The following is a 26,854-nucleotide window of genomic DNA, read 5'->3' as shown; positions in this document are numbered from 1 at the left end:
TTATTATTATTATTCCATTTTTATAGGAAAGTAACTTTAAAAGAAGGTACAGAGAAGTCAAGTAACTTGCTCAAGGTCTCATGTTTGGTAAGTGGCAGAAACAGATTAGACCAGGCAGCTTACTCCAGAGCTACATTTTTAACCACTAGGCAAGATAGTATGTAAAGGGCCTGTATTATTACTTTTGGAGACGTTTTTGTTGCAGAGGGAAGCTAGTCACTACTACTGTACCTTTCTGTCCTAAGGTGGTCATTTTAAGATTTTATTTTGACCAAATTAATTTATTGTGATTTAATTATCGAATTTAAAACCAGTCTTATACTTTTTGTTTTTATTTTTCCTCTTACTCTTCTCCTAAAGGGCTTTCAGCACTCCAGGATATTGAAACAGGAGTGCAGCATATTTTAGCAGACATGATTGCTAAAGACAAAGACACGCTTGATTTCATTCGGAAATTGTGAGTAACTCTTACGGAGTTTTCTGCTCTGTGGACTCATGCTGTTAATGGTTACATGGTTAGTGCTAACACTGGTGTTCATTAAAAACTTTATTTTCCAGCTTTTTTTTTTTTTTTAGTAGCAGAAGTCTTTGTTCAAACAACAGAATCTTAATATACAAAACAGATAAAAGTAGGATTTTAATTGAATTCTGGGCAGGGAGCCTGGAACTCTGCCTACTCATGCGCCTTACACCGAGGCACCTCAGTGAAGGGCGCTGATGAACACAGTTTAAAAATCACTGCACTGCACGATACATGCTAGAGAGAGTCATGTTCGTTTGGAGTGGGTAGCATTGCTTTTTAAACATCGTGATTGTGATTTATGCTTAATTTTATAATATCGGTGTTTAACAATAATTGGGTTTACTTGAGGATGTATAATATCAGGTATGGATAACAGTGCTGACCTCAAAGTGAATTTTGGCTTTTGACGAGAGCAGCTTATCCATGGCATCACACATCCAATTTATAAGAGATTAAAGCTCTTTGACCTATAGCCTATTTGGGCTTATGGGTTTTATGCCTTATTAAAAGAAGACATTAATTTAAAACCCTATTTTTCTGTACTCTGTTCTTTTTCTGCTGTGTATCAGGAGAGAAGACAGGTTTCTGCCAGAGGTCTGCCCTTCCTCTCTCTTTCTCTCTCTCTCTCTGTCCACATCTCTAGCTGTGAGCTGTACAGAGGAGAGGGAAGGTAGAGATGACCCAGTTGATTACTGTTGATAGTCACGGTTTTTGTTAATACAAGAGAGAGAACTTTTCTATTTTCTCAGTGGTCCCAGCAGGAATGAGTTGAAATAGGAGAATTACTCAGGTTTTAATATGTGTTTTTATAAGTAATTATGCTGCTGAAATTTGGTTCAGTTTTATGAATTGTTATTGGAAGCTGTCCTGACACATCCTTTTGTTTGCCTTCTTTTTAGTTTTTAATTGACTGTGACTGCCTTGGTGGTTAGAAAAGAAAGCTATTTAGACTAGAGTTATTGGTCTGATTTTTATAGATAGTTTTGGTCTCTTGCATAACTGTAGATGGTATCTGAATTCATTTGGCCATTTAATGGAGTGGGTTGGGTTGATGTTCAAACAGATCTGTAGGACCTATGCTAGCATGAATAGACAAAGAGTCCTCTTTTGATGGGTCAGTAACATCATTTTCATAGTTGGGCATCATAAAAAAGAAATTTTCTTTGGTAATGGCTTAACTTTTTTGCTATCCTTATTTCCACATAATGTGTTTCTTTACTAAAGCACATAGTAATAACTGCCTGTTTTTTGAACATTGTGTGTCTGAACAGGTGCCAAAATAGATACATTTGTATCCAGTCATCTCTGGCAAAAGTGTCCTCAAAAAAGGTAAATGAGAAAGACGTTGATAAGTTTCTTCTCTACCAGAATTTTTCATGCAACATAAGAAACATCCAACATCATCAGGTAAATAAGGAGAAACTGCTTGTGCATGCTGACAGTAGTAATAATAATAATACTTTGCATTTGCGTGCTACTTTACTTACTAAGGATTTAAAGAATTTTATGTCAACTATTTTCTTTTTTTTTTATATAAATTTTCATGTGCCTCCCCCCCGCCCCATTTCACAAATGAGGAACTAAAGACCTGAAAAAGTTAGTAGGTGACACTGAGAATTATTAGCAGAGCTGACAACATCACAACTCAAGTATCTTGACTTTCTGGCTGGCAATCTTTCTTGTTAGCCCTGCTTCCCAGTATGCTTGGATTTGAGATCAATTCTGGATCTCTTCCAGGTGAAATATAAATCAGAGATATCTGATTCCAGGATAAAGTGTGAGAGATCTTATTTGGTTATATAAACCATACTCATTGTATCTCAGTCTTTTAATTTCAGTTTTCAGTTCACTAATTTTTTTCTAAATGTAGTCATAGGCTATATCTATATTGTAGAATGTAGCTTTTAAATCACATAGGGGGGAAAAAAGAGGCATTATAAACCAAAAATACATTAATACTGGTTTTTATATTTACATATGTAGCTACCTTTACCAGTGGTATTTCTTTGTATGTTCTTGAGTTACTCTGTAGTGTCCTTTCTTTTCAACCTGAAAGTACTTACTATATTTCATGTAAGGCATGTCTTCTAATGACAGTCTCCCTAGGTATTCTTTTTCTGGGAAGTCTTAACTTCTCTTTTTTTAAAAAACAGTATTTTTAGTTATAAAATGCACATAACACAAAGTATACAATCTTAGGCATTTTTAAGTGTACAGTTTAGTAATATTAAGTATAGATAGTCACATTGTTGTGCAACCAGTATCCAGAACTTTTTCGTTTTGTAAAACTGAAACTCTATGCTCATTAAGCATTTCCTTCATTTTTGAAGGATAATTTTTCTGGTTATAGAATTCTTGGTTGACAGGTTTTTTTTTTTTTTTTTTTTTTTCTTTTAACACTTTGATTATGTCATCCACTGCCTTATGGTATGGCCTCTGTGGTTTTTGATGAGTTGTCAGCTATTAATCTTACTGAACCCTTGTTCATGACAAGTCATTTCTTTCTTGCTGCATTCAAGATTGTCTATCTTTATCTTTTGACAATTTGATTATAATGTGTCCTGTTGTGGGTCTCTGGGTTTATCCTACTTGAAGTTCATTGTGATTCTTAGATTAATGTTTTTCATCAAAATTGGGAAATTCTTGGTCATAATTTCTTCAAATATTCTTTCTACTCCTTTCTCTTCTCTCCTGGGACTTGCGTTATATGTAATGAGTGTGCTTGATAGTGTTCCACAGGTCTCTTCGGCCCTGTTCATTTCTTTTTCTTTCTTGTCAGACTGTATAATCTCAATGACCTGCCTTCACGTTTGTTGATTTGTTCTGCTTGCTCAAATTTGAGCATATTTAAGACAGTTTATTTAAAATTTTTGTTTCATAAGGCCAGTGTCTAAGCTTCCTCAGGGACAGTTTTCATTAATTTTTTTTTTCCTGTGAATGGGTCATACTTTCTTGTTTCTTTGCATGCCTTGCCGTATTTTTGGTAAAAACTGGATATTTTGAGTGTTATAACTTGGCAACTCTGGAAATAAGATTCTTTCTTCTCCTAAGTGTTAGTTGGTGCCACTTATTGTGGGTTGTTGGCTTTCTAAACTATTTTTGTAAATCTGTATTCTTTGTCATGTGTGGCCATTGAGGTCTCTCTTCTTAGCTTAGTAACCGGCTAGTTATTTGATAGTGATTTCCTTAAATACCTGGAGCCCAAAATAAACAAACCAACCCCAAACTCTCCCAGCCTTTGCAAGTTGGTTCTGTATTGGGGCACTCCTTCAACACTTAGTGAGGCCATTAACAACTCTGCCTTAGCTTTCTTCCTGTTTGCATGGAGCCCAAAGGTCATTCAGAGGTGAAACTTAAGTTCTTTTCAAGTCTTTTCAGAGCATGAGTCTAGCCCTGAGCATGCAGGTGGCCTACTAGAGTCCCTGGTACACAGGAATTTTAAAAAGCCCCTTTCCCCTCAAATATCTCATTCCTTAGCTTCTTCCTTCACAGGCTTTTGATTTGTCTGTTAGTAGCCTCACTGTTTTTCCTTACCTCTCATGGCTATCGCTAGTACATTTGCCTGTAAATACTTTTGACAAAGGTCACCTGGGAAGCTGTTTCTGTCCTGGGTGAGCTCTAAAGGCAGGTGAAACAAAAGCAAGCCCTTTAGTCAATCCCTTAGGGACCCACCAGACAGATTAAAACACACAACCACAATTATTTGAGAACAAGGTCCATATTGCTTCTTCTAGTAGCAGCAACCTGCCCTAGGAATATAGACTGTCATCTTCATGGCCACTGCTCATCTGGAGAGTGGAGGATGGTAAACCAATAAGTAGTAGTGTTTATTGAATTTCTTTTGAAAATTCTGTAGCTTCTTTCTTCTTCAAGGGTTCCTCTGGTTGTTGTAAATTTTTAATTAGATTCCAGACTTCTGAAAAAGTTCATTCTGACAGTTTTTGCTACCTTATTTGTTACTTTTGTAGAAGGATGGAGTTTTGGAGTTCCTTCCTACACCATTTTTGGTGATCTCACTTTTAGCAACATCTTTCAAGTACAGTATCAATGCCCCTTGTTCTATTTCAAAACCAGGATGTGACTTTTAACATTATAAAATTTCCTTCTTTATCTTGAAGTCTACTTTGGTATCAGGATTGCAACCTGTGCTTTCTTGATGGAAATTGACCCCACTCTTGTTTTAATCTCAGCTCTACAATTATGTGAAATCTTGCCCTTCTTTTGCCAAAGCTTTCCAGTCTTTTGGGTGAATGAAGTTTATTCTCTAGTCTAGTATGGAATTGGTAAACTTTTTCTATAAAGGCCCAGTGAACAAATATTTTAGGTTTTGTGAGCCAGATGGCTTTTTTTTTTTTGCAACTACACAACTGCTATGTAGCATAAAAGCAGTCATAGACAACACATAAATGAATGAGCATGGTTTTGTTTTAATAAAATTTTATTTATAAAAACAGGTGGCAGGTTGGATTTGGCTAATGGGTCAGAATTTGCTGACCTCTGCTGTTGTGTATGTTTTAAGAAGGGTATATGTGGCCAGGTGTGGTGGCTCATGCCTGTAATCCCAGCACTTTGGGAGGCCAAGGTAGAAAGATCTCTTGAGGACAGGAGTTCGAGATGATCCTGAGCAACATATTCTCTACAAAAAATAGAAAAATTAGCTGGACATGGTGGTGTGTGCCTGTAATCCTAGCTACTCAGGAGGCTGAGGCCAGGAGTTTGAGACCAACATGGGCAACATAGTGATACTTTATCTTAAAAAAAAAGAAAAGAAAAGAAAGGAAAATCAGTTCATTTTAGATGTGTAGGTTTCTTTCTAGACTCCCAAATCAATTCCATTGGTCTGTATGTCTGTCGTTATGCCAGTACCACACACATCATCTTGATTACTGGGGACTCGTAGTAAGTAAGTTTTGAAATCATGAAGTGGGAATCCTCCAAGTTAATTCTTCTTAAGTTAATTCTTCTTTTTAAAGACAACTTGGCTATTTTGGGTCCTTTGAATTTCTGTATGAATTTTAGAATTAGTTTGTTAATTTCTGGGATTTGATAGTGACTGAATCTGTAAATAAATTTGGCGTCTTAGCAGTATTAAACCTCTTGGATCCATGAACATGGGATGTCTCTTCATTTATTTAGGTCTTTAATTTCTTTCAATAATGTTTGTAGTTTTCATAGTATAGTCATCCCCTGGTATACACAGGGGATTGGTTCCAGGATACCCCTCCCACAACCAATACGTGGTTGAAAAAAGATCCACGTATATAAGTGGACCTGTGCAGTTAAGACCTGTGTTGTTCAAGGGTCAACTGTATCAGTTTTGCACTTTTTTGTTAAATTTATTTCAGGTATTTTATTCCTTTTGGTGCTATAGTAAATGGAATTAAAAAAAATTTATTTGCAGAGTATTTATTGTTAGTGTATAGAAGTCGATTTTGTATATTGATCTTGTATTCTGCAACTTTGCTGAACTTTTCATTAGTTCTAATAGTTTTATAGTGGGTTCCTTAGAATTTTCTACATACAAGTGCATGCTAGCTGCAAGTAGAGAAAGTTGTACTTCTCCCTTTCCAATTTGGATGCCCTCCCTCACTTCTTTCCCTTTTCCTGGCTAGAACCTCCAGTACAGTTTGGTGAGAGCAGACACCCTTGTCTTAGAGGGAAAGCATCCAGTTCTTCACCATTAAATATGATGTTATCTGTGAAGTTTCTGTATATAACCTTTCTCACATTGAAGAACTTGCCTTATATTCCTAGTTTGTTGAGTGTATTTATCATGAAGGGGTGCTGGATTCTGTCAGATGTTTTTTCTGCATCCATTGAGATGCTCATGTGATTTTTGTTTTTTATTCTATTGATATAATGAATTATGCTAATTGATTTTTGGATGTTAAGTCAACCAGTCATTCCTGGAATAAATTCTACTTGATCCTGGTGTATAATTCTTTCATATGTTTCTGGATTTGGTTTGCCAGTATTTTATTGAAGATATTTACATCTATATTCATAAGAAATATTGGTCTCTAGTTTTCCTGTGCAGTCTTGTCTGGTTTTTGTGTCAGGATAATACTGGCCTCATAGAAAGAGTTGGAAAGTTTTCCCTTCTTTTATAATTTTTGGAAAAGTTTGTAAAGAGTTGGTATTAATTCTTTTTTAATGTTTGGTGGAATTTGATGGTGGAGCCATCTGGGCCTGGACATTTCTTTGTGGGAAAATTTAAAATTACTAATTCAATGTCTTTACTTGTCATAGGTCTACTCAGATTTTCTATTTCTTTTGGATTTGATTTTGGTAGTTTGGTTAGGAATTTGTCCATTTTATCTGTTATGTAATTTGGCATACAGTTGTTCATAGTATTCTCTCATGATCCTCTTTATTTCTATAAGGGCCATAGTAATGGCCTCTCTTTTGTTCCTGATTTTGGTAATTTGAGTGTTTTCTCTTTTTTCTTTGTTAGTCTAGCAAAAGGTCTGTTAATTTTGTTGATATTTGCAAAGAACCAACTTTTCATTTTGTTGATATTCTCTATTTTCCTATTCTCTATTTAATTAAATTTCACCCTATTATTTATTTCTTTTCTTCTGCTTGCTTGGTTTTGTTTGCACTTGTTTAAGGAGTGTATTTAATGTGTTTTAAGATGCTTGCTCTTTTAATATAATATTAATTAACAGCATGGATGAGTTGATCTGAGTTTAGTTTTCTCCTTTGTTACTTGCTACCTTTGTGATTTGGTACAAGTAGTCTCAGAAAAATTGTTATATAAAACGAAGATGATAATACACACATCACTGGTGGCTGTAGGATTACTTGAGATAATATACTTAAAGTGCTTAGAGGGACCCTACAATTAGTAAGTGCTCAATAAATGATAACAATTAGTAGCTATTAAATATACCACTTAGGATTTTACATGTTTGTATTTATCTTAGCACAGGTTATTTTTTCACATTTATAAAAAGTATACCCTTCCAGGCCAGGCGCGGTGGCTCACTCCTGTAATCCTAGCACTCTGGGAGGCTGAGGTGGGAAGATCGCTTGAGATCAGACCCCATCTCTACTAAAAATACAAAAAATTAGCTGGGTGTGGTGTGCACCTGTAGTTCCAGTTACTAGAGAGGCTGAGGTAGGAGGATTGCTTGAGCCCAGGAGTTTGAGGTTGCTGTGAGCTAGGCTGACACCATGGCATTCTAGCCCAGGTAACAGAGTGAGACTTTTGTCTCAAAAAAAAAAAAAGAAAAAAAGTATGTCCTTCCAACTCCAGATGATCAAAAATTTTCAATTAGTAGAATGTGAAATGGGATTTTAGATCACCGAAGTCTGTTCTTGTGAATGTGATACATAGGCTTTGTTACTGTACTTTATTTTCAAAAAGCATGTTATGGTTTTTATTATGAGAGAGGTAGGTTACTTGGAAAAAGTGTAAACAAATTATTATTTTGGATACATTCTTGGTAAGTAAATGAATAAAAAATTGGTATGCCAATTTTTACCAATAACTCTTGGCTAGATAGCTACCTGATTTGTTTAAAAAATGTTGATTGTTTAAATTTATCATTTATATATTTTGTGGATTATCAGTCTTTGCCATATATATTTGCACTCAGATTTTGGCAATTAACCGTGGAGAAAATTTGAAGATCCTGACGGTTAAGGTCAACATTTCTGATGGAGTGAAGAATGAATTCTGTAGGTGGTGCATCCAAAACAGGTCTGTTTATAGATTTTTACAGAATTTCCTTTCCTTTCTAAAATACCACGCTGATATCTATATATACTGATATGGGAAGATGTTATTATTTTAAATAAAAGGAAATGATAGAAAATATATATAGTTTTCCTTTTGTATTTTTAGAAATAAATGTATAAATGTATGTGTTATATATGTTTAAATAGAAAATATCTGGGAGAGTGCATACAAAATTATTGGTAGTGATTGTCTCTGAAGAGAGGGACTTTTACTTCAATACTTTTCTATACCATTTGAATCTTTTACAAAGAGCATCTCTTCCCTTGCAAAAAAAAATAAAAACATTATACTTTATATAGCATATCTGAAATGGTTAGCTCATTGGTGATTGAAATAAAAATTTAACTTATAGGATATGATAATACAAATCTCTAAACATACTGTATATGGTTTACGTAAAATATTTTTCACATTAAGGATGATTAAAATAAACATTAAATTTATTAGATATTTTAAAGACATTTTTAAACTTAGGTAATTTTTTATTATCCTTTTCTTTTGTTAAGAGTACCTTTTTAGGCCGGGCGCGGTGGCTCACGCCTGTATTCCTAGCCCTCTGGGAGACCGAGGCGGGTGGATCGCTCAAGGTCAAGAGTTCGAGACCAGCCTGAGCGAGACCTTGTCTTTACTAAAAATAGAAATAAAAATTATCTGGACAACTAAAAATATATATAGCAAAAAATTAGCCGGGCATGGTGGTGCATGCCTGTAGTCCCAGCTACTCGGGAGGCTGAGGCAGTAGGATCGCTCAAGCCCAGGAGTTTGAGGTTGCTGTGAGCTAGGCTGACGCCACGGCACTCACTCTAGCCTGGGCAACAAAGTGAGACTCTGTCTCAAAAAAAAAAAAAAAAGAGTACCTTTTTAAATAGTGCTACTTGTTTGTATAACCTTTTAAATTTTAGTTTTAACTTTTCAGAGGTATTTGATCCTCACAATAATCTATTTGGTTGGTAGAGCACATTTTATAGCCACTATTTAACCAATAAGACAACTGACCCATAGTCACATGTATAGGAAGTAATATAATACATGACTGAAGGGAATATTGTAATATTACATACATTATATAATTATGATATATACAACATTATGTATGTGTATTGCTTCCTACACATGTGATTAGAGGTATGTTACTTAATTTCTTTCTCAGTTTCATCATCCTTAAATGGTGGGTAATATCTTCCTCATAGATTTAAGAGGATTAAGTGATTTTTTTTTTTTTTTTTTTGAGACATGGTCTCACTGTCACCTTGGCTAGAGTGTGGTGGCATCATCATAGCTCACTGCAACCTCAAACTCCAGGCTCAAATGATCCTTCTGCCTCAGCCTTCCAAGTAGCTGGGACTATGGGCAGTGCCATCATGCCCAGCTAGTTTTTCTCATTTTTTGTAGAGATGGGGTCTCACTATTGCTCAGGTTGGTCTCGAACTCCTGGCCTCAAGCAATCCTCCCACCTTGGCCTCCCAAAGTGCTAGGATTATAGACATAAGCCACCTCACCCAGCCTAACTGGTATTCCATGTAATTGTGTAGCACAATACCTGGTAAAGAGTAGGCTTTTGATGGTATCTATTATTACAAAGTGGTACGATTATTATGCTAATTCTCTTTTTAGAGAAGATATAGTAAATAGGTCACAGTAAACTGAAGACAACTTCTGGCTTATTTTCCTATAAATATTCATAATACTCAACATCAGAGTCAGTCCTCAATAGTTAAAGAAGTATTAGTTATGCTTTTAACCTATTTTTGTAATACTAGGTAAACGTCAAGGGATCGTTTTTCTTTATGGTGACTTTTTTTGGCTTATTTGTATTTTACTCAGTTCTATTCTAATGGAGTAATCGGTGATATTTAACCTACAGTATAACATATTACATCACTATGCTATAGTAATATAATTTTTAGTCAGGTTTATAAGTTTTTCTTCATATAGATAATTCTAGAAACTATAAGCTTTTATGGGAACTAAAGGATTATTCTCAATTCTTTTCTTTAAACATATTGGAATGACTCTGGAGATGCTTAGTCAATGAATCTTTTCTTCTTTTTGTACTCTCTTTGTTCCTATTTCTTCTACCCTCCTCCCCCACATACTCATCCATTCAGGGTAGGTGCTAGATGTTGGAGGTTTGCTTGTAAATTAGACAAATATGCTACTGCCTGTCCTTGTGATAATGTAGTTTACTGAGAACGACATTGAGAAAATAGTTAAGAATGTGTTGAGTTATGAAGAAGTGCGATGTACTTCTAAGTGGTTGTATCAGAGAACTCTAGCATGAGCTCGACAAGTAGGTAGGTCAGAGACAGAAGAAGAGGGAAGATAAGTGACATGAAGTGAAGATTGAGATATTGGCATGGGCCAGATCATACCTAGCTTTCTAGGTATGCTAAGGATTTTTTTTATTTTAAGGGTGGTAAGAGCCAATAAAGGTTTTAAACGAAGAGTGTTATGATCAGATTGCATTTTAAGATGATCACTCTGGCTATAGTATAGAAAATTATTTGGAAGGAACCAAGAGTAGATGGGGAGCAACAGACGATTGTAGCTTGGACTAGGGTGGTAGTAACAAGAAATAAGTAGACATATTCAGGAGGTAGAGTCTACAGGGGTAAGAAAAAATATCTGATTAAATGATGGGTGGATTGGTCAGGGAGAAGGCAAGTGAAGCATGACATTTTTATGGCTTGAACAAGATGATGGTACTATTTACTATCATACTATAAATATATAAAGCACTGTATAATTAGGGCAAAGAATGATTTAAATAGAAATCTTATTACCTAACTTAATTAGCACTAACAAGGAAGAATTCAATATTGATGTGTTAGTATTAAAAATAGTATTTAGAGTCAAATTCAGCAACTGAACAATTCATCATTTGTAATTTTATAATGCTTGTACAAGAGGATAAATATGAGAGAATTTCTAAGCTGGTCAGATGCTGAAATAGTTATGTTGTGAGAACCCCAATAATCCAAATTTCTGCATTTGTTCTTTAAATAAAAACATATGTGAGGGAATGATCTCAATAGTTCTCTGTGCATGAGTTGGATTCTATAGTGACCAGAACTTGTCTTTTTGAGCCTGCAGATTTTTGTGTCTTTGATGTGATAAGTAAATTTCTATTCTCTAAAATTGTGCTGCTGTTTTTCATGTAGTAGATTTAAGGGGGACTGTTTCCTGTATCTAATTCTCTTTTAAATGTAGCAAAATGAAAGCTACATGGAGAGAGCCTGTCTTTATCCTACTTGTAAGAAATGGAGAGAGCATATTTCTTTGCCAAAGTGGAGAATATATCTTTGTATATAATGGATGAACAAACATGTCTCTGTCAAAAACATACAGTTTAGTACTTGGGTATGTTTAGTGTTTACAGTTTTATCCTGATCCTTGTAGGTGTTTGAATTTGTGACCTCCACCTTAATTTTGTGCTTTGTTGTGTACATCTTATATAGTTTGTGTTTTGAATTGTGGAATTTAGTTTAAGTGAGGTCCTTCTTAGTTTTCTTAAGAAGTATTTAACTGTTGAATTAGAGGAAGAATCAAGTTTTGAGATGATATCCTGTACAGCAAACCCATTATATTTACTTGAAGTTTGTAGGTACAATAAGCAGTAATGTCTGCGAATTCATTATACTGTTTTAGGTTCCTTAGTGTGGTAGTCCTGTGAATAGATCCCAACAAGCCAGTGAAGGGGCAGAAATTGTTGTTGGGTAAAGAACAAAAAGGAGTTCCTGTAATATAGGAAATGGATATAGCTGTTACATAGCTTTCAGGGTTGGGTCTGATTGAATGTGTATAAAATAATTGAGGCATCCTCAAAAATTAAATAGAACCACAACACTCTGTTCCAGGGAGGAGAGCAGAGCAGTTCAAGCCGAGGGAGGATCTTGAGGTTTAAAGAAGACTACTGGGGCTTTGAGAGGGTATGGGCAGGTAATATTAAGGATTTCTGGCTTTTTGCTGCAAGCAATGGGGGAAACTTTGGCTTAAAGGGAATGATCCTAGCAGCATCAGATATATAAATTAAAAAAATAAAATCACTCTGTTAGGGTCTTCCTGACTCTAAGGACTATCTATCTTCCTAGCATATTGTTCTGGGAAGCAGGACTATAGTCTCTCTCCTACCCGGCCAAGCTCCATAGCACTGGGGGTAAGATCCTTTATGATCCAACCACTGCCCTATTTTTCTAGCCTCACCTCCTCCTCCACTTGATCCTGCCTCTGAGCTTTTACATATGCTATGTTTTTTTTTCAGAGTGCCCTTATTGCTTTGTCTTGCTTGATAAATAAACCACAGTTCATTTTTAAAACCCATCTCAGATGTTTTGTATAGGGCATCTTTCTTGACATTGGATTCCCCAAATTAATATTAATAGCAACATGTGTCAGACACCATTATAAGTCACTTACATATATTAACTCACAACAACTTAATGAAGTGGATATTATTACTACTTCCATTTTACAGATGAGGAAATAGTAGCACAGACATGGTTAAGTAAATCTGCCAAGAAGGTAGTAGAGCAGAATTTGAACCAAGGCAATCTGGGTCAGATCTTACTTTTAACTAGTGTATTATACTACTACTACCCCTCCTTTTGAGCTCTCTATGTCTTTGTCTTTTACATATTTCAGTTTTTACATTTGTGCTGTACATTTTTTCAAGTATTTGTTTCATGGAAAATAGGACTTGTGTGTAATTTATTTTCTATTTCTTTGTACCACTCATTCCTTAAAGTAAAGGTGACGGTAAGGAGTAGCAGGGGTTTGGGTGGAAGGGTGTACGTCCTGTCTTAAAACACCTTCATTCGAATTTAAAAACAAAACTATATGTTGCTCAAATAACATCCTTTTAAGGAAGAGATTCAGTTAGCTGCTATTATGTAACCTTTGGGATGTCACACTGTAAATGTTTAAATATTTATTCACTTAAATTTAGTGCATTTCTTAGCCTGAGATAAGTAAGGGAGATGAGAGTACCCTTAAGATATGTTAATGGTTTAGTAGAAACTGTTAATATTTTGTTAATGGTTTCTATTTAAGAGCTGTTGAAGGGCAAGACCAGAGATGCTGTAAATGGATGCAAACACAGAATGGCTAGGGCTAAATTTGTCCTTTTAGCTTGAGCTTTTCTATTTTTTCTCCAGTGTCCACTAATAATTAGTTCTGTGGCATTTACTCTTCTCAGTATGTATGCGGATGCTGCCTGGTAGAGCAGTATGGCTTGAGCAGTAGAGTTAAGTTCTACTTAAGAATGGCAAGAAGCAAGGGTGAAAACAGTTTCTCCTTTGCTTAGTCAACTTTAACTATTAGGAAGAGATAAAGACGTGGGAAAAGTATATGGTACTTGTCTTAGCTCAGACTGCTGTAACAAAATACCATAGACTGAGTGGCTTAAACAACAGAAATTTATTTTCTCACAGTTCAGAGGCTGGGTAGTCCAAGATCAAGGTGCCATCCCGTTTAGTTCCTGGTGAGGGCTCTCATCCCGGCTTGCAGAGGGCTGCCTTCTTCTTATGTTCTCATATGGTAGAGAGGGAGAGAAAGAGCAAGCTCTCTGGTGCCTCTTCTTATGATGGCACAAAACCTAATTATCTCCCAGAGGACTCATCTCCAGATACCATCACATTGGGGATTAGGGCTTTAAAGTATGAATTTGAGGAGGGACACAATTCAGTCCTAGCAGTGCTATAGCAATTTTTTGATGACTTTCTTATATCTTAAGATTTTTGGCCATTATTAATAACACTTTGGAGAGATGTTACAGAAGAGGAAATTTTTTTCCCTTAAGTTTTTTGTCTGATTATAGTTACCAGGTTTTTAAAAATAAAAACTCCAGATGTCATAGTAATAATTTCCAGAAAGGCTATGGCCTTTCCTCACAGATTATGTTACGTTGGCTTCAATAAAGATTTCTTCTCCTTCTCTATTCCACTCCCACTCTTCTAGGAGCCCTTTCACGGTCTCATTGTTACAGCAGTTTTAATATGGACTTTTCTTTTTTGCAGATGGAGACCACGTGGCTTTGCAAGGCCAGAGTTAATGAAGATCTTACATAATTCACTGGACGATTCCTTTAAACGCCTTATTTATCCTCTTCTCTGTAGAGAGTTCAGGTATGCATCTTGTCTTGTTCAATTTTGTGTACTGTTTATTATGTATGGTGCCGGTCCTGTTATGACATGTAGTAAATATTTGTTGATTAATCAATTCAAAGAATTTAGTCAGAATCACAGAGTCAAATTTAAGCTTTGATTTCAATCTGTAGATGCATTCAATTTATTTATTTATTTATTATTTATTTATTATACTATGCATAGCCTACTTCTGCATTTCTCATTCCCATGACTGTCATGGTCATTCATCCACATTTTTCACACCTATTTCACATCTATCTCATCAATCCTACATTGTCAGTTACCAAGTGTTACCTATTTTGCCATATTTTATTATATCTTGAATTTTTCCTCCTCTTTATCTCCATTATTACTATTTTAATTCAGGACATCATTATTTTTGGTTTGGATTACTGAATTAGGGTCATAGATGATCTTGGTTTTTTGTCTTGCCTTTCCACATCGTTATTTTAGAATTCTCATCCCATTATTTCATCCTTAAAATCCTTTAGATGTTTTTTTTTGTCTCCTGGATAAAATTCATGCTCTTTAGAAGAACATACATGACCCTTTGCAATCTGTTTTTAATTTGCTCTACAGGTTTATGTCTTACTATTTCTTTTTACTTTAACATATGAAATTATTTGCTTTTTCTGTAATGAGCCATGAGCCCTTACATATGCTGCTTCCATTTTCTGGGGTGTCTTCTCCCTGCCTTGCGTTTACTGTCCCTGCCTTTGTTTGCATAATTCTATTACTTTTTCTTTTTGGTTTACCTGAGAAGACATCTCTTCTAGAAAGTTTTCCTAGTTTAGCTCTCTCTCCTGTGAATTCCCATTAGCATAGCACTTATCATTGTTTTAGACTTGTCTGTTTATTTTTCTGCTTTTTCCACCAGACAGTGTTCTTCAAGGGCAGGCATCTTGTCTTTTCAGCTTTGTATCTCTCATACTAATCATGGGACCTTGTGTAAAAGACTGACAACAAATGCTTGCCTAATAAATGGAGTTAAAAGTGAAGATTTAGAAGTACCTGTAATGATACTTTTCATCTTGTTCGACTGAATGCAGGGAGAATGATAGTGAAATGTTAGAGAAGACAAGAGAAAAGCCTTATGAAAATGAATTGAGCCAGAGAAGCAAATATTAATTAGCTGTGTGCATCTTCATATATGTAGAGAATTCTATATCGACACTGATAACAAAATGTGCTCTGAATAGCTTTTGTAATCTGAATTTTCTTGTGGCCAGTGGCATGCATTTTTTATTTGGTCTAACAGTGAATACATACTTTTTATAAATTCTTATGAATTTCAGGAGATAATATGTTGAGAGCTTCTGTTAAGTAGATGAATGGTGTAAAACTTGGTTTTTGAATGCCTTTAAGCTCATTATAGACACAGGTTTTTATCCTAGAAAGTCTTAAAATTAGACCTTTAACAACTTCTCTGGATAAAACTAGGAAGATATTTATATGAGGCATGGTTCTGGACTGGCTATTGGTATCTGTGGTCATGTCACATTACTGTGAGAATGACAAAGGTGTAGATGTGAAGAACAGAGTGAGAAGATGACATAGATATTTATAGGTGAAGGTGTAAAACTAAATATTGTTGTACAAGACTACTTATGATTCAATGATTTGTCTTTCTGATTTTGTGTTTATATTTTAATCAGTTGATAAACTTTAATTTGACATCTCGTAGGACATCCAAATCTTTATACTCTTATCTTTCTCACATATACACAGATACACATGGGTTTTACAGACAATGAAGAGCAGATAGAGAGGGAGTATGGATATTATAAACTCATAAGGATTGCTTCAGAATTGTTTGTGATATCATGTATTATTGCTGTGATTAGTGAAAATAGACACAATATGATTTCTGTATATAATGTTTTTTCTCTTATTTTGCCATAATAAATGCTCCTTATGAGGAATAACTGTACAACATGAATTCTGCTCCATTTCTGGACAGAGAATTTTGGTGAATGAAAAACTAAGTACTTTTTCTTTTCTTTTATTTCTAAAGAGCCAAACTAACATCAGATGCAGAGAAGGAATCAGTAATGATGTTTGGACGGAACCTTCGTCACCTCCTTTTAACAAGCCCTGTTCCAGGACGCACCTTAATGGGAGTGGATCCTGGTTATAAACACGGTTGCAAATTAGCTATAATTTCTCCTACCAGTAAGTTGTCTTTCAGCTTTTCATGTAAAAGTTGTTTGGTTGGTCATAAGTTTCACTGCATACATTTCATGAGGATTTGGAAATAATGTTAATTTTCAAGACTTAGAAAATTATTTTCTCACATACAGGAATATTGGGAACCAGAGAATTAAAATTCATATTTCTGTTACTTGTTGATCAAAACCTTCAACATATGACCATCATTTATATCCTTCCTTGTGTCATAATGGAGATACTGAGGATTAACTAGGCTCAGACTTGAACTCTATTAACCCTCCATCAACTTCTATTTATTGTGATGCATTTACATGATGTATTTTAATTCTGTATATATTTTAAATACCAAAAGACATTTTTACTGTTTTGTCTCATCACTATTTTTTCTTATTTACTCATATATTTACCTTATCCCTTATCTATTACTCTTTATTTCTTTCTGTTTTTCTGTGTTTCTCTTTGAAGAGCATTTTATTGCTGCCCAAAGAACCCTAGGCTATTATTATTATTATTATTTTTTTTTTTTTTTTGAGGCAGGGTCTCACTCTGTTGCCCAGGCTATAGTGGAGTGTCATCATCATAGCTCACTGCAACCTCAAACTCCTGGGCTCCAATGATCCTCCTCCCTCAGCCTCCCAAGTAGCTGAGACTACAGGCATGTGCCACCACACTCAGCTAATTTTTTTATTTTTTGTAGAAACAGGTCTCCCTATGTTGCTCAGGCTGGACTTGAACTCCTGGCCTCAAGTGATTCTGCCACCTTGGCCTCCCAAAGTGTTAGATTACAGGAGTAAGTCACTGCACCTGGTTTGTTGCTTAGTTTTACATAAAGCTAAGAGCTTTTCCAGAGCTTTGAGAAGGAGAGGCTGGGTCAAGAAAGGTTTTATAGCTGTTTATCTTTAGAACTTTCCCCTATGTTTTTTCCAAATTATTAAAAAAAAAAAACTACGTAGCTAGAGAGATAGTCTCATAGTTTCAGAATCTGCTTCTCTGTTGCTTTTCTCTCTTTTATCTGGGCTTTTTCCTTTGCTCTTACTATCCTTACTTAGCTCAATTTGGGAGTGATTCCCAGATGTTTCTCCTCAGTGTGGGATTTTTGTCTTGAAAGGGATCTTCTGCTAATTGGTTTCAAGAGTTCATAGAGATCAGAGTTTTCCAATTCTTTCTAATTTTTAGTGGACAATCTTTATGCTGTCTCTCTCCCAGTTTCATTTAGCTCCTGTTCTCAAACTGACTGTTGTGATTTCCAGGGAAGTACCTTTTTATGTTTTCAGGATTTTCCTGTTGTCAGGTCCATGAGCTACTCCATTGCTTCTCTCTGCTTCCTCCTACACGGATGAGGATGTGTGGAGGTCTTTTCAGTGCATGGTTCCCATCTGCTCTGTTTGGGTTTTGTGGGGAATATTTTGTTATAGATATAGTCATGGGTTTTTGATTTTGTTATCTTAATTGTCTTTTTGTGCTATTCATTTTTACAATAAATGAGAAGTAAATTTTATCGATGTTTTTCCTTCATCTAATGAGATGTCATATGACTTCCTTCAGTGTGTTACTGTGATGAATTAGATTATTAGATTTTTTAAGAATGTCAAATCACACACTCACTTTTCTTAGACAAACTCAACTTGGTCATGAAACATTTTATGGTTATGTTGATGGGTCAATTTTCAGTTATTGTATTGCTTATAGGATAAATTCTTTTTAAAATTTTACATACACACACATATAGACATACATACACATGTATCCTCAGCCTGTTTTGGTAATATTTTTTTCTAGGAATTTATCCATTTTACCATTTAATCTCAATTAACATAAAGTTGTTTATAATAGTCTTCCTCTATTTTTTTAATCTTGCTCAATCTCTAGTTATATCTTCATTTCTAGTATTAGTATATTTGTATCTTCTGTCTTTTTCTTAATTGGTATTGCTAAAAGTATGTATTTTTCTTATAAGTGCTTTTTAACTTTAAATTTTGTTGATCCTTTCTGTTGTATTTTTTTTCTTACTTCATTAATTTCTGCTTTTATCATTTTCTACCTTCTGCTTTCTTTGGGATTATTCTGTTGTTCTTTTCCTAACTTCCTAAGTTGGTCTCTTAGTTCATTATTTTTATTCTTTAGGTGGTTACCTTCACATTTTAAAAAATATTTTTAATTAAAAATAAAATATTTTCTCTGTAATGCAATATAGAAAAGCTCATAATTCTTAAATATGCAGCTCAAAGAATTACATAAGGTAAATAAATTTAAACCAAAAAGAAGAAATAGAATAAGACAATAGTGTCTGATGTATAGTAAGTATTCAGTAAATGTTTGCTTTTACTATTATTAATGCTAGGTGTTAACTGAAAACCATTTCTCTTTTAGATATTATGGCATATTATCCATTTAATAATGGTTTTGTGTAGCAAAATAGAATCCTTGAGACTTTATAAGTGACAATATTTCAGTGTGCTTAGGGGCAATCTGATTTAGTGAATATGAAGGATTCAGGCAGCATTTTAAAAGATAAGCCAGTCCCCCTTTCTGTTACAACTTGCTTAATCCAATTATTGGTATGTTACATTTTGTAATTTTTTACAGAATGGCTTATGCTTTTCATTTTTTAAAGGTCAGATACTTCATACGGATGTGGTTTATTTGCATTGTGGACAAGGCTTCCGAGAGGCAGAGAAAATAAAGAGGCTTTTGCTGAATTTCAAGTATGAAAATGAGTAATCTTTTTTGTATTTCAATGGCTCAGCCAGAGATACCTTTGAAGCCCCTAATTTGGAGGGAGGGATTAAGGGAAGTGCCTTGGTGAGAGAGAAGGAACCATGTAAAACAGTGCTGTGGCAAATTGCTGGGGAACTCTAATGTTACTCTGGAGGAATTCTGCTCTCTTCCTCTTCATAAATAAAGGTGGTAATATGGGCAAATGTGAGCATTTCATTCTTCTGTTTGGGTTCCCTCCTTCCCCCCCTCCCTGTTTTCTCTCTTCCATCTTCCCTCTTTTCCTCCCTTCCCTTCCTTTTTCTTTTCGTTATGGATCTGAAGAAGGGATGTAGTAGTAGTTAAAAGCTTCAGAAATTGACAACGTATCATATAATTCAGTCATAATGTCTTTATTATGGCTTAGCAAGCTCCAGAGTTTACTTACTCATGTCTAATTTTGGTTCCTTCTAGATGGGAAGAAAGCTGACTATTCTTGAGACAGTATGGCAGTAAAATATTTCTCCACTGCCTCCTATACCTAATGCAGGGACAGTATCTTTTATTCTATCGAAGTCTGTGTTTCCCTTTTCAAACAATGGACAGCTTTCATGGATATATGAGAGAATAAGAACATCATATAATAGTATTTGTGCATTCTGTGCATTTTCTCTGGTTGAGTTCAAAGCATGCCTTGAAATTCAGTTTCTCATTCTTTTTCTCCTTTGAAGCTGCAGCACAGTGGTGATTGGAAATGGAACTGCTTGCAGGGAAACAGAAGCTTACTTTGCTGACCTAATAATGAAAAATTACTTTGCACCACTGGATGTTGTTTACTGGTAAGGATGTTAGGTATGTTTCTTTTTCTGGAGAATCATGGGAACTTCTAAAGTTCCTTTTTTAATGAATTTCCCCTTCTCTTTTTAAGATATACATCTTGTTTGCCCCCTAAACCATCTCTTGCTGTTCATAAGAGTTTTGTAGGATAATATAAAGTGTCTGACTCTTGGAGAAATTTGAGACAGGAATGATTAGAGCAGGATAGTGTCCTGAGACCTCTTACAAAAGCAGCACATGAGGGCTCACTTACTTTGATGAGATATTACAGGCTATACATTGTGTGAGAGCTCTAGTTAACTATTGAATAATAAGTAGGATGATGTTCCAGGCTAGCAACTATAGATTGTAGATAACTTAGCCTTCTTTTCCCTAAGTTTTGAAACCTATGAATCATTGCCCTTCAAACTGAGAGCCAAGGTAGGTATTATGAATTAAAAAGTATTTCTGATGTTCCTTTCTCATTTGTCCCTTGGTCACAAGCTTTCATTTCATATAGGTGTACATATAACTTCTGAATAGATAGCTTTGGATTAGAATGACCCAATTTCTCTAGTCTTATCCTGCATCTGTAGTAGTTGTGTTTTCATTCACCACTCTTTCCCCACTTTCCCTTTGGCCCTCAAATAGTCAGGTCTACCCTTTCTAAACTGCAGTAGAATATTAAGTCCTAAAGGGTTTAATTCTAGGAGAGAGGATAGTTATAATGGCAGATTTTTATGGGAGAGTGCTCAAGAGCTATCTCCAACTGCTAGTGAGAAAACTAAGTGTAGTCAACTGTTGAATAGGTGACTGACAGGATCAAGAAAACAAAACAAATCAAAAAGTAAAACCTAACACAGGAAGCATTCTGGGATTTGTTTAGGTAGGCCAAAAGGGAAGGGCCAGGTATTTAGTGTAGTATTCTGTGTGCCAAGAGTATAATCAAAATAAGTCAGGAAAACAAACCCAGGGCAACCAAAGGGGATTAGGAAAAGGTTAGGAAGAAACCATAGATGCCATGGGATCATGGTTCAAGAAACGAGGAGATTGCAAAGTTTGCTTCAGCTTTTTTCCTTCTCCTTCTTCTTGTTATTCAAGTTGGCCTGGGAAATACTGTGGATCTTCCCTATTCTGGGAACTGCAAACATGCACCTAGTCCTTTTGAGAACCTAATGTAAGCACCTGACATAGCTGATTCAGTTTATTTCAGGCAACTTCTTTGATTTCTTTTTAACTTGTTCACATTAATTTGATGTAAATATCTTGGGTACGTTTTTAGTGATTATAAATACAACTTTCAAATCATAAAAAATATGAAGTAGTGAAGACATCTTGGATTTCGTCTGAATTTGCTTAAGGAATATCCCTTTAATGAAATTTCAGCAGTGTTTAGTATTAAAAAGGATGAACTATAGAGTCAGACAAATCTGGGTCTGTCTTCTGTTTTCATCAAGTTTAGAAGTTAATGCAAGTTTAGAAGAGTTACTTAATCTCTGTTAGCTTCACTTTCCTTCATCTTTAAAATTGGGAAAAGAATACCTACCTCATAGGATTTTTAGGAATTTTAAAAATGAGGTAACATATGTTAAGATATAACACTAGAAAAGCTCTAATAAATGGTGTGGTATTCTTGTTTATGAATATTTGTGTTTGCTTATGTACATATTTTATTATAGATATAATTCACATTTTAAATGTTATGAAATCAGAGACAGTGTTTTCTTAGACAAATTAATAAACCTACATAAAGTTCATTTTTTACCTCTATGTAATAGGGATAATAATATTATGTATCGCTCTGGGGTAATAAAAATATCTATCTCACTAGTGTAAAATAATAGAATCTGTATATATCATGTGGTACCATGAGATGTTCAATCTTATTACTGGGTATGAATAAAGTGCCATTTTTGTTAAGCCTCATGATGAATGCTATGGTATAATGAAAATTGGTACTCTGGAGACAGACCTGGGTTCATAGCCTACCACCTACTACCTCTGTGATTAGCCATAAATATTTTACGCTCATTTAGCTTTAGCTTTTTCATGTATGGGAATAATACTTACCTGTTAGCATCATTGATCACTGTGAAGATTTGAAATAGAATGTGTTATGTGTATTCTATTTTTAAGGTTATTTTAATACATATTTTAAGTATGGGCTAATCTTTGAGATGATGTAACTCAACTGAAGCTCCTATTACACAACATAACTTAGTGCTTGGGGGAGGGAATCTGGTTATTTTGTCTTAGTTGTAATGTTGATAATACGTACTTTCAAAATAAGTTGTAGTTGTCCAAGAAAACACTATTGCTTTTTAATTTTTCCATTCCAACCTTTCCTCTTACAAGTATTTTTTCACTTCTGAGATGAAGCATTCGCAGAACCATTCATAAACAAGATGACTGTCACCCATGCTTTTGGATTATGTTATGTTGCCAGAACACGGACAGATAAACTTTGTTTTTGTTTTTGAGAACATACGGGTTGTTTGCTCAGTACACAAAACCTGGCTTTATCATATGCCTGCAGCATTGCCACATAGTACCAGAGTTAGTCTTTCCTTCTAAATTTTATTCCCTGGTGCCACCTTTGCACTTTTATGAATGAAGTGTCCATTGAGCACCTTCTTCCAGAAGAGCCTGGTTTCATCACAATTAAAGACTTGCTTTGGACGATACCGTTTGTGCTGTAATCATGTGAGGTTTTTGATCTGTCTATATGGCGAATTATAGTAGTCATTTCCTGCAATTGAATCATCTTTACAGCTCTGTTTTGAACTCCACTTTGCCATAGTGTTTTATTCTTTTAATGTACTTTTAGAATCTGTTTACTAATATTCTATTCTGTGCTTTTGAAGTCCTTAAATGGTACAAATATCTAATCAGAATTTATAGTGAGTACTTCAGGAAAATCAGCTATTTGATTTCATTTCATTATCATTTTACGAGTTTCCTCAAAGTGCCTGTTTGAGGAAACCATATTTTCTCATCTAACATTTTGAAGTTACATTAAAGTTGAAGTCTTCTGGCTTTCTCTAGCATTCATTTTTAGTATCTCCTGAACAGATAATCTGATACACATTTCTATAATCTTGTCAGCCACTCATCCTGAAAAACCTTTCCAAGGCATAGCCACCAACACATTCCCTCTTACCTGCTCCTTCCAGTACTTTTTGCCTTGACATGCTGCTGTAGGTTAATACACACCTTGATATATATCCCAATTCATAAACCCCATGTGACCTGACCCATTCATCTCCCTTTTCTCTCATCTATTTTTCTCCCTACCCTTAGATTACCTTACAAACTCTGATATTTATACATATCATGGGGGAAGTTATCTAAAACTTCAAATCCTAATTACCAAAGGTGAAAAAAAAAAACTGGAATTAAGTTGTAGAATGTAACTATGCTAAGGCTCAGTTAGCCACATACTTTTAAAGTTTAATGAACTATGAAAGAACTAAAAGTAGTCTTTGAATATTTGTTGTCTTATATTTCAAACTCTGACAAAATTTATGTTAAATATTGCTAAAAATGACAGCATTATGTGCATTTTGTGGCATCACAGATACATGAAGCCACTTAAAACCTGGGAGTAGAAAATAGAAAAGAACATTTTGTACTGTTATTTCAGACCTTGTGCTTGATGTTTCTGCTCTGAAAGCTGTAATACACAAATGAATTTGAGCAGGCAAATATAGAGAGAATGAGAAAAGAAATTAATCTCGCTTCTTAATGACTTCTTTCATTGGGACAGTGAAAGAATTAGAAAATGAAATGAACTGAGAGGGTTGGGGATGTGATGAAAGAATGAGGGAAGGAGTGCTGAAGTGGAGAGCTGGGGACATGGTTCTGGAGATTAGATGGATGTATACAAAGGGCCTGATCAAATGGCTAGATCATATTAGGAAAAAAGGCATGGTGCTGGACATCTGTGAAATATACATTGAAGTTCATTCTTCCTTTTTGATTCCAGTGGGATATCAACCACTTAAAAGAAGGAAAATATAATTTAAGGAATCATAGCTTTGTTGATATACCTTCCAGAGTTTCTAACTTAATTGCAGGGAATAGCTTGAATCTTAAAGGGTTAAATTAGTGAAAAATACCTGATAGTCAAGCTAATGAAAATCTTTTACTTTAAATTAAAAACTAAACTTTTTTCTTTGAAGATATTAATATGTTATAGATTAATTGGAAAATACAGATATGTGATAGGACTTTCTATTAACCTAAATTATTTATATCTTAGAGTGTATTTCCAGATTTTTCTTATATGTATATATTATAAAAAGGAGCTTACACTGTACATTTACATCCTTTTACTCACTTAATATATTATCATCTTTCCATGCCAATAAACATACTTCACAACATCATTTAAAGATTACTACAGATGCACTGTTACAGAATCATATCCTATTTTAGTTATTCCTTGTTTGACAGCTGGATTTTTATAATCATCACTATTATAAACAAAGCTAAAGTGAATGTCCTTGTGTTTAAGTCTTCATACATACCTTTCTTCAGAATACATTCTACAAAGTGTAAGATAGTTTTAAAGAGGCACCTCACAAACTGAAAATTGCTGGAATACCAAACCCAATCTGTTACTTACTATACTCCATTTCTGCTTCTTCTCAGTGTGTTGGCTAATTTGGGATTCTGTTATTTAAAAAGATTTATGTCACTAATACATATAAAAGTCCAGATGGAAAGGGAAGAAAATAAAGCATTTTATCATGGAATATTTCACAATGTAACAGAGACTATATAACCTGTATACATTCGATGAAGAATAAAATCAGCATCTCCGTTCCCAGCTCTTAGGCTCCCTAGGAGCTTTTCCCTTGGATTGACTCTTTCTCTGTACCTCTCCCTCCTCCCCGCATAACCACTATCTTCAATTTTGTGTGAATTATTACTTGTTTAAGAAAATTAAAGCTGCACGGTTTTAGCATTTTTGAAATATAATGCCATGTTGTCTTCCAGAAGGACTGTGCCAGTTTATAATCCTACATGCAATGTCTTTACTTCCATTGCTCTGTGACCTTGGGTCTTGACACTGTGCCTGTTTAGTCTACCATTTTTCTTTATCCCCTATTTCTTGTCATATGGTCTATCGTTTTTGTTTTAATTTGCATAGACTGTCTGAGTTGAAATCCCAGAAGTACCATTTATTAACTAATCATGTGACCTTGGACAAGTTACTTAACCTCTCTAATATAGTTTCTTCATCCATAAAATGGAATAATCATAGTACACATCTTATAGGATTGTTGTGAAGGTTAAATGAATTAATATTTGTAAAGGACACATACTTGCTATTATTATTAATGAGGTCAAATATATTTTTATATGTTCATTGACCATTTGTGGGCTTTTTTTAGGGGGGTGCTTGTTCATGTCCTTTGTTCATTTTTTAATTGGGGATTTGCATCTCATTTATAATCTGTAAATGTCTTTCTATATTAATCTGTCATAAATTTTATATTTATCTGTATGTCATAATTTTTGCCAGTTTTAGAAATCATTTTCCCCATTTTGTGTTTATAATTAAGCTTTATTTCACACAGCATTTTAAATTGTATTTTCTTGGATTTATGCCTTTTTCTTTATGTCTGTTGAATTTTATATTTTGCTTGTTTGAGTCTAGGATATTAAAAAAGTATTATATTAGTTTTGGAGAAAATGTGAACCTGTCGTATATGAAGGAATATCAGGTTTTATTTTTTTTAAATGCAAGCCTCTCTCAAATTTTTATTTCCCTAACTTTTCTTGAAGTTTTCTGACTTTTCTTTGTGAAGCCACAAAACCTCATTATCCTCTCAGTTACTTTATATGCTTGATTTGAAGTTTTATTCTCTAAGAAATCAAAAATTAACTAGAGAACCTGAATCAGCTTAGATAACAGAAATAGAGTCTAGAAAGCTGTTAAATATACCTGAGAGTAGTTAAAGAATGGGCACTGATTTTTCCCCTTCTTTTTTAAGGTCTTTATTCACCCAGCTATGGTATTCTGTAAACAGCAGAGACTTCTTCCCTTCCTTTTCCTCCTATCCTCTCCTCCCCCTTCCCTTCCTCCTCCTTCTTTCTGCTCCTCCCTCTCTTCCTCCATATTCTAGTCATCTCCTATTGATTGACAACTGGGTTATTCCCAATCTCCAATGCATCTTTAGTTCTAAAACTAGTGGTACAGACCTGTAGACTGTAATTTCATTATTTATTTTGAGACATATTTAGTATGGTATTTGTAATGAGCCCAGAAGAAAGGAAAGATATTTCTGTTTTTAAATTTACCACTGATGATTCAATTTTAAAAGAGTATTATTTAATAATATGTTGATAAGAAAATGAAATACTGTATCAAACTGTTCTTTTTACCAATAAGTAGCATTTTAGACTGCTTTATTACACTCATAATTTATTAGAATTGTTAAATGTATCAGATGCTATCTTTTAGGTTTTCAAAATTTCAGCCATTACTCTTTAAATATTGCTTCTGTTAAATTCTCTATTCTCCCTCTGAGATTCTAACTATATGTATATTTAGCCTTCTCACTCTGTCCTCCATGCCTTTTAACCTCCCTCTTTTCATTTTCCATCTCTTGTCTGTGTGGGCTGCTTTGTGGTTGATTTCTTCAGGTCTTTTCTCCAGTTCATTAGCTTTTTCTCTAGCTGTGAAACCCATCCATTGAATTTTTAATTTCAGTTATTATGTCTTTCACTTCTAGAAGTTCTATTTGTTAGTTTTTG

General features: G+C 34.6%; 1 protein-coding gene across 2 annotated transcripts in view; it reads left to right on the top strand.

Annotated features, from left to right (window-relative positions):
- Positions 1–26,854, top strand: part of SRBD1 (S1 RNA binding domain 1) — a 187,224-nt gene that overhangs the window by 30,452 nt on the left and 129,918 nt on the right. For both annotated transcript variants that reach the window (XM_045549525.1, XM_045549526.1), the window contains exons 8-14: positions 361–457; positions 1,795–1,930; positions 8,125–8,228; positions 14,282–14,389; positions 16,425–16,582; positions 19,194–19,284; positions 20,005–20,112. In XM_045549525.1, the coding sequence (XP_045405481.1) occupies positions 361–457; positions 1,795–1,930; positions 8,125–8,228; positions 14,282–14,389; positions 16,425–16,582; positions 19,194–19,284; positions 20,005–20,112 (802 nt within the window). The remainder of the gene's footprint in view (positions 1–360; positions 458–1,794; positions 1,931–8,124; positions 8,229–14,281; positions 14,390–16,424; positions 16,583–19,193; positions 19,285–20,004; positions 20,113–26,854) is intronic.

This window comes from Lemur catta, chromosome 4 (assembly GCF_020740605.2).
Source record: "Lemur catta isolate mLemCat1 chromosome 4, mLemCat1.pri, whole genome shotgun sequence".
NCBI classification, from domain to species: domain Eukaryota; kingdom Metazoa; phylum Chordata; class Mammalia; order Primates; family Lemuridae; genus Lemur; species Lemur catta.
This window is presented reverse-complemented; position numbering and strand designations above follow the sequence as displayed.